Consider the following 12841-nt stretch of genomic DNA (forward strand, 5'->3'; position numbering starts at 1 on the left):
ACAATTTCTATTCTAAAAATAATGAAAAAGGTTTATTTTAAATATAACCACATGTAGCATGTCCTATATAATTAGGGGGATTACTACAGTGAATAGAAACAACAGCTAACCCTGGAAATGGTCTAAACGGATCCTTCGCTTTAGCTCATATTCTCCTACTTGAGCTGCATAAATAGTGGTTTTGTGTTCTCTTGCAGCCAAACCAAAACCAACAGGAGGAGAAAACACATGGTCTAGCATTGATACAAAGAGGAAAAAAAATGCCACCTCTATGTGAAAGCAACCTCACAAGTTAACAGCTCAGTTCATCTTAAGTCCATTACAGCATAAGCAATACTTCTGTTTAACCAGTGCTATGGTGGATGCTGGTTGCGGGCTTTTCAGATTAATTTCGTGGCCTAAACCTATTCACATGTCCCTTCAGGGGCTGTGCTGCAAAGAGGAGTGAAAACATTGAAGGAGAGAGAGAGAGAGAGAGAGAGAGAGATATAGATAGAGAAAGATAGACAGAGAGAGAGAGAGCAGTAAACTGGGTTTCTCAGCCAGCGCTGTGTTTTTAAGAGCAAAACGACTTTTCCAAAATAAATAGATCTGTGTCGCGGACTGCTAGGAGAGAGAAAAGCCCTCGGTTCAATAATTAATTCCCGAGTCGAGTCTTTTGGAGAGCCGCTGATTGGGCTGATTCTTTTTTTTTTTTTTATTCTGTTATGATACAAAGGAGGCCGTTTGAAGTAATTTGTCCCAGAGAGAGCTGCTTGGAATACCATACATGCTTTGATTTAGCAAAGCAAATTTAATTTTGTTTGCTTTATGCAAACCAGCCGGGGCCGCGGGGGTTTCTCTGATTCCACCAGAGGGGTGATGGTGGTGGTGGTGCTGATGATGGAGGTGGGGGAGTGCACATAACAGAATCACGCTGCTGCCGCTAATATATAATACACAACGCACACTCGTACACGCAGACGCATGCAGTGAGCAGCAAGTTCAAAAGTACAAAGCCTATTCCCCCCCTACACACACACACACATACACACACACTCCAATCCCTTTGAAATCAAAGCTTAAAATAATTGTTTGTGCGTTGTGTTTTGTTTCATTCTATCCATCTATTATTAGTGTTACTGGTATTATTCCTATCATGTTGTTTTAGCTGCCTGCTCTCGCTGCTTGCCGGGGTTTTGTTTTATGCTGCTAATGAAAGCTTTTCTCCTCGCTTTTGTTCTGCTTCGTTTTTTTCTCCCAATACGTGAATGGAATACATCTGTTTATATCTGCGGCTGATATTTCCTGAGATGTCTAACACGCAACGGCACAATAATGAAGAGGCTACTTGTGATTTAGTCGTTTGCGAGGGCTTTTTCTTCACATCTCCGTGCTGTGACACTATAAAGATATACCTTATAACATGGCTGAGTAGACGTGCGTGATGTGTTGCAGTTATGTCATTACTGATGGGGGGGGAAATTAAGTCTAACTGTGTGGCACACCTTTAATTACCTTCGCTCTGTACTGGAGAAACCACTGTCCGTTGTACAGATGTTACGCAAACAGTGGAGGCATTTCTTCTCAGAAAGAGAAAAAGGCTATTCAGAACGGGTGGCCAAGCGGTTTTCTCATACTCCATTCAACTCATTTTCTTAGGGAACAATAATGAGTGGATAAAGCAGAAAAACCCAATTTCCTTTATGCTTTTTATATCCCGAAAAAGCCCTCGTTGACGGCCCTTTGGTCTTTTGTTATAGAAAACTGAGCTAATATCCTCCAGCTCTCGGCGCAGTTTAAAGGTCTTAATTGGATTCCATTAGTATATTGCTTGACATGACACTTGAGTCCGCTCTATTAGAATTCCCCTGCCTGGGATTAAAAAGAAGACTTTTTCTGCATTCGACTCTCTAGGCCCTTTTGTTAAAGTCTCAAATATTCTTTGTTGGATTCACAGTTTTTTTCTTTTTTTTAGTGACACCATTATTAAAACCGTAAGCTTGACTTAAACAGATGCTTTTATGTCGAGAGGACCTGCTGTAAAAGGTACGGCGGTGTCTCATTGCATCAGTTTATGTATCAATAAACCGTAGCATTAATACAGTATAAGCCTGATAGAAACGTGCTGTAAGCCCCCATAAAACAGTCCTCCAGTCTCTTTCTACACTACAAGACCAGAGCCCATGTTGAGCTCCCTGCAGGTTTCTTTTCAGAGTATCACGCAGAGTTGAAGTGTTTCCTCTGTGGTTTCAGTCGGTGTAGAACACGGGCCGAGGCGAGTCTGCGTTTGATGATATTCTGTTTCATGTCTCTTGCCCCAGTCCTGAGCTGACGTGGAGGGATGTTCAGCATCTGATCGCCAAGACAGCAAAGATCCCCGACCCCGAAGAGCCTGGCTGGAACATCAACGCAGCAGGATACCACGTTCACCATAGGTATTGTGATACATCCATGCAAACATTCAGTGGTTTCGAAACACTAGCGTGTGGTTTCATCATCGGGGTTACATTTAAGCCTTTTTAAGTGAGGCCAAAGTGAGATACCATGCTTGGCTGAAACCCTTGATTATTTACGGCTATCTAAGCAACATGTGCTAATGAAGTTTAGGTGTGTCTCTTTAAAGCAATAGTTCAAAATTTTGGGAAATACGCTAATTAGCTTTCTTGCCGAGAGTTACTGTAGATGCGAACAAAGATTCTATAAAACAAAGATGACGCATTACAAGCTCTGCCAATGGTTTGAAATGACATACACTTCCTGTCTCCCAAGTAGGTGTGGTCATGGCGTGTTCACCTCTCCCCCCCTATCCCCCCACCTCGTTTAGTAGTGGTTTGAACATTGTGTGGATGGATGAAAGCAGATTGGGTTATATTTGCATGATATATTTATATTTTCTTTTGCTAACATTAGATATTTACACAGCTAACAGACATATTTAGCATTACGAAAATTAGTTAGCTACGGCGTTTGCGAACGTTAGTTACCAGATCTTGCGAGAAAGCGAAAGGTCTCGAACAAAGTTAATTTTCTCCTGATTTGTTTGTCTGAAAAATGATATTTTAGTGTCCGAATCTGTGTTCAGTTCTCCCATTGGTTTCAATAGACCATGGACCTACCGCTAGTCTTGGAAAAGTGATGACAAAGATACAGGAAACTGACTCTCAGTGCGCCGTCTCCTTTCAGAACTGTCTTTGATGAGACAGATTGATATCACTCACATGTCTGTAATAATAATAATAATAATATATTGGATTTATATAGCGCTTTATATTAATCTCAAAGACGCTTTAACATAGTCGGGGGGAAAACGGTGTGAGACAGACAGACAGGAGACGAACGACAAAAAGCGACATACACAGGCACAATCACATACATACACATGGACTGATGGGTAGGGGGAAGGAGGAGGCTACGGGTAAGCAGATGAGAAAAGATGTGTTTTGAGGCGGGACTGGAATGTGGTGAGGGAATCGGAGTCTCTGATGAGATTGGGGAGTGAGTTCCAGAGCTTGGGAGCTGCCCTGGAGAATGCTCTGTCCCCAAAGCTGCGGAGTTTGGACGTGGGGGTGGAGAGTAAATATAAAGCTACAACCAGCAGCTGCTTGGCTTAGCTTAGCATAAGGATAGGAAAAAAGGGGAAACAGCTGACCTGGCTGTGTCCAAAAGTAAAAAAATAATCAACCTATAAGCATCTCTAAAACTCGTAATATCTCGTATGTTTAATCTGTACAATAACCAAAGTGTAAATATAACAAGTTGTGTTTTTTACGGGTATCTATGTGCAGACTACAGACTGTACAGACTATTTCTTGGCCAGGAGCAGTAACTTCCTGACCACCATGAGGTTGCCAGGCAACCAGGAAAGTCTTCAGGAAGTTACTGCTCCCTGCCAAGAAATAGTCTGGCATATAACCCCGCTGTAAAACCATAATCTGCCAGGCTAGCTGCTTCCCCCTTGTTCCAGGCTTTTTTTTGCTAAGATAAGCAATCTTCTTATCTAACTCTTAGCATTAATCACTTACTGGATTACACCAAATGTTTTTTCTTTCAAATCAAATTTCAGATCAACAATCAAACACACATTCAGATACTACGTTATAATCATGATGCAGAAAGCTTTTAATTATGCTACACCAGTGTCGTATGGCGCATGGCATACTGTAATTGGGGACATATTTGTTTGTTTATCTGTCTGTGTAACGTGTCACAGACCCCCTAAAGATAGTTCCACATATGGGAAGATTTATGATTGCATAGTTTAACTGTTTATGGTTGTGCTTATGAAATGTGTGATTACAGTAATTATCCCACATGATCTCTAACTGGGATCATTTCAGGTAAATAAAATGGTGTGAAATTCATGTATACCTGCATAAACCACCTTAAACGCACAACATGGGTCTCTCAATGAAAACAATAACAAAAGAGTTTAGTGACGTTGTGAAGTAGCGTAGGATCATGGGAGTTGTTGTCTTCACCAACATTTACCGTTATTGCAGTCAGCTTCTCCTGGTTAGGATTCCTTCAGTATTCATCGTTCAGGAAGTGTTTGACTTTTCAACTGCGTGCTGAGCTGCCGCTAATGTTTGCTCAGCTTGTTTTTTCTCTGATAACTTAAGATCCAGACATCCGATGACTAAAATCCTTCATCCGATTAAAATATATCATTAAAAATCATAAAGATCTTAAAATGTGTATCGTAAAAATGTGGCTTAAAATTGGATAAACAGCTATTTTATGACAGCTTCTGGCAGACAACCACAATGCTGACACGTGTGCAAAGGGCACCTGTCAATGACGCCATTGACAGGCAACCAAATGAAATGGAAATTGTGGGAAACATTTAGGATAATGTAGTACATAACTCAACAAAATACATAAAATATGTGTAGTCGTTTTTGGACATTTTTATGCAGAAAAGTTACATATTATATCTTGAGTGCCTTAAAGGTTTCTTTTTGAACACAAAACTCTTTCACTGCTTGTTTAAAATAATATATTAAATTTAAAGGTCCCATATTGTAAAAAGTGAGATTTTCATGTCTTTTATATTATAAAGCAGGTTTAAGTGATATATATATACTGTGAAAGTATCAAAACGCTCAATCCACAGATAAATACTCACAGCCTGTATTCGGAAACTGTGCGTTTGAAACAATTTCTGTACATTTGTGATGTCACAAATCTACAATATTTTATACAATTTTACAGTTTTAAACGTAAACATTCTAAATGTGTCCCAGTTTATTTCCTGTTGCAGTGTATGTGAATGACATCAGCTGACAGGAAGTAAACATGGACCCAAGCTGTTTCCTAGCAATGCAATTCCGTTGCCATTCCGTTGAAATGCACTAAAACGGAGCATTTCTGATAGAGGGTGAATACAGGTATATTCAGACAGACAGTATGAGAAAAATAATGTGTTGTTTGAAGTATGAAGGAGATGGAGATGAGCACGATATGTCCCCTTTAAAGTAAGGTCGGCTTCAAGTAACAGTTTTATGTATTAAACTCAGGTGTTACTTATTACAAGTTTGCTCAAGTAAACAGTCGGCGATGGATCACAAACGGTGTAATCTTCCACTTGTTCACTGCTGCATTTGCCATGTGCACAAGCTCCACTTTAATGTGCACGCACACCTACACTCTCCTCGTATAAAGCGTTTCAACCACAAAAAGCAGCTGTTTTATGACAGTTGAGACAGGTGATCTTGTCCGGGGAGGAGTGTCATTGTAATCCTCTAATGTTATTATCACACCCACAGCGCGTCTGAGTGTCCGTACCTGCTCTGATTTATATAGACAGAGGCTGGAGGAAATGGAGCTTCTCCCTCCGACTGTACATGAAGCATGAATCTGGAAGGGAGAGAGAGAGAGAGAGAGAGCCGTGTGCTCCTCCAGACATCGTATAAACGCTTTTACAATGCTTTTACAATGCTTTTACAATGTCAGCCGGGCGATGACATATCGGTAATCAGTCATAGCGTTTGTAATGTTTTACCTCTCTTGCTCTCCGTCTCACTCACCTTAACATTTCCTCTTCTCTTCCTGGCTCTAACTCTCCGTCCTCACCTCTCTTTGTAGTTTATTTTCCCGTCCTTCCTCTCCCCTTTCTTTTTCTGGCTATTACTCCCTCTCGCTGCCTTCCTGTTCCTCTCTTCCATCCCCTCTTTCTCAGCATGCCGCGTCGTAAAATAGATTGTAATTACTGTGTTGCTGTGAGAAGAATGGATTAATTAAAATATAATGATGCCGATCACACCAGCGGGCGTCTGTTGAAATCTGTCCATTTAGGGGCTGTGGCTGAGGACTTGTAATGCCCAGATCATACTGCAGCGGCCACGCTAATTATGAAGAATGGTTTATTGCATGGGGAAGGACGGATGGACTGAGCACAGGGTCACTTACCATCAATGAGGTTGTTACAATACATTAAAGATTAGATGTGATATCTGTAATGAGAGGATCCATGTTTCGGAAAATTGAAGATAACACTGAGTGCTTATTGGTTATAGTGGGAGGTTAGTGATCTGCAGGTGTACGCTGTATGAGTGAAGTCTGCCGTTTGCTAGTTTGCGGCTTGATTCATCAGATGATTGAATATTTTGACAATGTTTTCAACACATTTTTTCTACATGTTGTTGCCAGTCGACTCAATGTTAGGCAGTTTATAAAATCACCTGTCATATTTCCTAGAAAGATCCTCAGGCACACAGAAAGGTGCCACCTGCAAATACAAATTTCATCGAGAAAACGGAGGAAAAACATACCACAGCGCTGATAATTATTATTTTTCTAAGTGTAGCGGAGAAGCAGCCCTGAAATGTTCAATTTTGTTTTACAGCAGCTGCTGTTACTGTGAAATAGCTCAACGCGCTGCAACTCAGGAGAATGCATGCAAATACACAAGACACAGACAAATGACGTCACGTGCTGTAAGTTGCGGTTAGAAAAACAACGCTGCAAATAGACCAACTAAGAAACACCTTCACCTATTTGACAACACACACATAAAGAAACATACTGCACATAAAGCAAAAGCCAGAAGTCAAAAAGGACAATGGAAGGTAGCTACAACACAATAGAAGTTTTTGTGGGACACTAAAAACGTGTACAGAAACTAGTAAAATACTAATGTCAGTTGTATAACCAATATGTCCAATAATATCAGATACACGCCATCAGAATGCCAGAACTTAACATTGTTAGCTCATATTTGAACACTATTGACAAATGGTTGATGTATTCTTCTGTTGTCTTGCCTTTGACTTGGAGCGTTTCTGTACTTGCAGCATTTTTTGTAATGCTGTATGTGGCATATATATATAAAACAGTTTTATATCTATGGTATATGGGTTGTCAAATTGGTGTTTTGTGTTACTTCATTTGATTGCATTTTGTGTTTGCATGTATTTTAGTAAGTTGCAACGCACTGAGCTCTCTTGGTCCTTGTACACTGTGGCCTAAGTGACAATTATGGGGGAAAGGTGTAGTGTATTTCCCAGCGTCAACATGTGCCAACGCTCCAGAAAAGAAGCAGTTTTATCACATTTGCTCCCCAGATGGGAACATCCTCCTCACTAGTGGCTCCTTCCTCTGACCGTATGACACGTCTTGTGTGTGCTGTTGTTGTCAGTTGATGCTCGTCTGCCATCTACCTATAGTTTGCAAACATTTCGCTCAGACCAGTGACGGAGAATACAAAGTGAGAAAGACGTTTATAGTGGGTGGGTGGGGAGGTGTCTAGACCGGTGTTTTGTTTTGTAAGTTACGTTAGTGACGTGTTGTTTCCGTGTATATTTTACTTAGTATACGTACTTATTTTAAGGCCAACCATGACGTTTTTCCTAAACCTGACTAAGTGGTTTTGTTGCCTAAACCTATGTGAGTGGTTTTGTTGCCCCCTGCTGGTACTGCATCTTCATACACACGTTTAATATTCACTCCTCGACGAGGCAAAACGTGACCATGACATGCTATCCACTGGTGGACAGGTGGGTCTGTCACATGCTTTGGCGTGACACCAGACTGATTGGTGTTACCAGACCAAGGAAGAGTGTAGCAATAAAAAAAACCCTAGTGTATGTTTTATTGCTTATGAATTAAAATGTGCTTTTATATGAGGAAGAATGTGTAATTTTCTTCTTTCAAAAGTTACGTTGTCTCACTTTAAATAAGAAAAATCAATGGAGATATTAAGTATATTAAGTATAACGTCTTTAAAAGTACCACAGGGAGCATGTGCGGATTGAGGACAGATGGTTGCAGTGAAAGACGCAGTTGCATGGCTTTGTAAAAGCTGAAGGATAAAATATCTGCCTATAGATGTTGGGTGAGTTGGCATTGATGTGTGTGAATGTATGTTTATGTGTGTGTGTGTTTGGGGATTTGGGGGGGGGTTGTTGGGTGGGGTGGAAGGGGTCGCCCGCATCCCAGAGTTCCCATCTGTTTGACCTCCATATAGACTGGGAGCTTTAGAAACTCTGATGTTAGGGAGCGACACCCCCCCACTACCCGCCTCCCACCCCTTCACCCTCAGCTCCCACCGCCATGACGACAATAAACATGTCAGCCGCCACACGCCAGAGCAATCTGCAATCAGATTTACTGTGCATGAAATATGGTGGTGCTTTTATTGGTCCAAAGACTTGTCACTCATAATTTATAGGCTGTTGCCAGGCCGGCTGTGATGTCAGCGAGCTCCCAGCACCCTCGGGAGAATCAGAAGGGGGGGAGAGTGAAAGTGATAGGGGGTGAGGGGTGGCGGGTCGGGTGGTTGGGGGGTTTAGAGATATAAGAGGACAGAAAATATGTTGGTGTGTGTGAGAGAAAGGAGAGAGAAAGAGAATGAGGTGGGAAAGGTGATGGAAGTGGGGGGAAAGAGGGAAAAAAATAACCTGCATCCATCCTGTTCTTCTCTGTGGCGAGTTTATCAGGTTGAGGGAGCGAAAGTGTCAGTTTTTTCCAGGGCCTGTACAAATGGATATCCCCCCCTCCTCTCCTCGCCTCTCCTCTCCTACTGCGATGCTTGCTATCCTTTGAACACTGACACCTATTGATCACATGGTTGACGGAGGGGGAAAAAAAAAAAAATTAATCTGCGATTCACATCTCCACTTGAAGCCTCTATGACCCAGAAATAGAAAGTCTGGTGTTAGCGGCTCGCACCGGAGGGATGACGCACGGAGAAGAAGCGGGATGTCCAAACAGGCTTAATTTCATTTAATCTCTTCTGATAGCAAAGGTGCAACTACAGTAATTATCCTGTGGGAGATTTAGATAGAAAATAACAGCGGTGGAATAGATCAAAGGAACGCTGCCCTCTCTGCAAAGACAAAGTGAGTATCAAGGAGAATGCATGAGTGGGAAAAACGGGATCTTTCAAAAAAAAAAAACTTGTATGGCATTAAAAAATGAGATAACATTCAATCCCTCTTTTGAAAAATGATACTCCGTTCACAGAGAACTATTAGAATGTTTACATTTGCGGCATTTTGTTCCATATCAAAATAATTAATTGCCTCCATTTTCAAATTAAAAGTACATTACAACACAATTAAGGATGCAAATGAGTCTGGGCCTGTCGCGAGGAGCCAGGAAAAAGTGAAAGAGTGACTGCGTTGATGTATGAGGGTTTGCGTGCTTTTTTGTGTATTAGGTGTGTCGCAATGGATCATTGTGCACGAGTGTTTGTGTATTCGGATACAAAAATAATGTGTCTTGCTGCTTTTATTGAGGAGGAAGACTCAGTGTTGAAATTACATCAGCATAGGGAAATAAATCAGAGCTCTGCAGTAATAAACAACAGAGTAATTAGGTCACTCTTCCCTCTGTAACTGATTGACCAGAGGAGCAGATACTATGTTATTCCTATTGTGTTAAAGGCTTCTGTCACCGGCTAAAAAAAATCACCCAACACACACTTTAACACACACACACACTATATTTCTCTATCCCTGCCTCCCTTCCAGGGGCTCTGACCTCCAACGAGCCTGTTCCGTGAAAGATGTCTACATCGCGGCAGAAAACCGAGAGGACAGTAAAACATAATTTTGTCATAACCTTCCCTCTTTGGAGGGAAAACAGATATAAAAGTATATAGCCTGTGGTTTACGGCGAGTCCCCCTCACCCAGCCTGGCAGCAGCACGCAGGGCTGATGGATGCCGAGCGTCCGCCGACTTTTAATTGCTCGTAAATTTTTGATCCAGGGAAAACGCCACGTTCTCCTTGTCCCCCGGCGACATGGGTGACGGAGCCGCTCAGGAGGGAATAAAAGAGCCTCAGTGAGGAACACAGAGGAGATGGAGAAAGAGGGATGCACAGAGACACACTAACACACTGAGAAAGACACAGGCACATGTCAGCAGGTGCTCTATAGCGTAGGATATAGCAGACCTTTATCAAGTATCCTTATGATCCACATAGATGTGGTGAATGTTCCTCTTTGAGAACGTCTACATCAACAAAAAGCAGTAGGATTTTCATGAAATCACGATGATGCCAAATGCCAACCCTGGCTCCTAAATGTTATCGTTGTATACCGCTAATCTGCAACAGCAAATATGTTTTGTAAGAAACAATTTTGCAGTCCAGATGTTTTATCAATGCGATAAGTAAACGTTTTAAAGCTGGAGTGCGGGACTTTTACATTTTTTTATATATAAATATTACACGGCTTTGTTGACTACTCAATTCTGATTGGACAATCATGGTGTTCTAATGTCTGTTATTTCTTTATAGCAGACCGTTGCTATGTATAACAGACCGTTGCTATGGACGCAGTTCTGATGTCGGACTCTGGATGACCGTTTTTGTGTAAAATTAATGATTTCTTAAGTAAGTAGTCGTGTAATAAGCGGGATAATTTACAGCTAGCAGGTGTTGTTCGCGTCGGGTTGCTGTATCGCCTCGTCAGGGTTTATTTCACAACAATGACCGACTCGCTGTACATTATCCCTTACATAAACGTCTGTTAAATTTCAAGTCCTCACCAAACGAGTTCACACAATGCTGATTAAATATATCACAGCAAAGGAAAGCTCTCTGTATTTTGCAGTATATCAGAGTTCTGGTGTCTGTGGTGTCTTTCCCGCACTGGAGAGTCACGGAAGGTTTTGCGTCAACCAGCCAGAGCTAAAGGGGGCCAGAAGGAGGGGAGAGACCATAGCGACGGAGCAGCAGCTAGGAGTATGGCGGAAAAAAATTAAAAAGTGAATGTGGTGGATGCTCCACATAAAAAAGAAACCCGGCGTTCAGAGGAAGGATTAAAAATGTTAAAGAAGAAAGCGATCTACGTCGAGGACAAACACGCATCACCATGGGTGTAGCTTTTCCTCGTTGGAGAGCGCTGAAAGAAGAGAAGGGACTGAGGGCAGAGACGGAGGTTGTGTTGCTGCTCTTGGATAGGTTGGTATTTGTAAAATACTAGTGCATAATTACACGGTTGGGAAGACTTGAAGAGAGCGGGGGCGGGGGAGATACGGCGAAGCACATGACGACAGTGTTTGTGTACGTACTCTCACTGACAGTAGGGGGAGACAAAAGTTCTACCCTGCAGGTTTAATGTATCTGGTGAGAAAATGTTTATATTGAACTACTATACTGAGTAAAATGTTAACAGTGTGTAACGAACCCCGGTCTCCGTTGTCAAAGTCCTGCACTCTATACTCTGTCCATTTACCCTGACCACTGTGCGGTACGATCAGAATCTGAATCATCTTTATTGGCCAAGTATGTGTGCACATACAGTACAAGGAATTTGACTCTGTTGTTTTTTTTTTTTGCATCTCCCTCGATGTACTTACACAGAAATAGAAATAACAGCTAGAAACAAGGCCAACAAAACTGGACAAATAAAGTTAAAGAATTGACAGGACTGCTATGTACAGTAGTAGTGAAATAAATAGGTGTATATATAAATATTCTATAAATATATATATATAAAAAGCACCAATGACTAGCGATAAAATAAAAATGTTAATGTTGTAAAGAATGTTGCGCTCTGTTCCCTGGGGGGGAACAAAAGTTCCCACTGACCATAACCCTGGCAGAAATGACATTTCTGTCTCAAAAGTTAAGTGGCAAAACAAATTAATATTATATAAATGAAATGTCTGGAAGGCAGGGTTGCAAATGCTGTTTCAGACGCCATTCCACCCTGACAAGAAATACATTCTTATAGGGAACCACAGAATCTTTGTAATTGTTGTGGTGTAAAAAACATTTTAAAGTTTTTCTGATTGATGAATTGGTAGTTACAATAATCAATCGTCGCAGCCCTAGTTCATACATACAGAGTATAAGAGCTCGCTATTGGCCCATAGAGGCTCTGCTGGTTGTTGTTGTTTTACACCCTACAATCCACTATCGGCTAACTGAATGACATTCCCATCCTTAGTGTCCTACCCTCTTGCTCTTGGTGTTGGTGTCTCAGCATGGACCATCAAGAACACATTAGTTGACCTCTATTATGCTTCTGTTAAGATATACTAAAGATTGTTTAGCTATACGATATACATAGCCCTTTAATTTTTAAATAACAAGCGGTATCAGGAAAGGAATAAAACATTTCACTCCATTACTCCTGTAGAGACTCACTGCACAAACTGTCAGTGTCAAGCACTTACTGTGGCTGCAGGAATCAGAGAACCTCTATCTAAAAGGGACCAATACCGGGGGGTGAAGAACTGAGGTGCAGTAGCCTGCATTTGCATAATACAGCTCTCTTTTTTTCTTCTTTTACTGTGTAACAGTCCTTTAAGTGCCCGTACAGCGTTGACAGTAATGGAGATGAGATTGAAAAATGGGGTTTAAAAACCGTCTCTGCAGACTTGTGACTGTTGCCAAGCCTAACAGATG

The 12841-nt window shown here is 41.5% G+C and overlaps 1 protein-coding gene across 1 annotated transcript in view; it reads left to right on the forward strand.

Annotated features, from left to right (window-relative positions):
• Window positions 1-12841, forward strand: part of LOC119496990 (furin-like protease kpc-1) — a 204572-nt gene that overhangs the window by 135533 nt on the left and 56198 nt on the right. The window contains 1 exon segment of the mRNA XM_037784701.1: window positions 2304-2417. Coding sequence (XP_037640629.1) covers window positions 2304-2417 — 114 coding nt within the window.

Source organism: Sebastes umbrosus, chromosome 11 (assembly GCF_015220745.1).
Source record: "Sebastes umbrosus isolate fSebUmb1 chromosome 11, fSebUmb1.pri, whole genome shotgun sequence".
Classification (NCBI taxonomy): Eukaryota; Metazoa; Chordata; class Actinopteri; order Perciformes; family Sebastidae; genus Sebastes; species Sebastes umbrosus.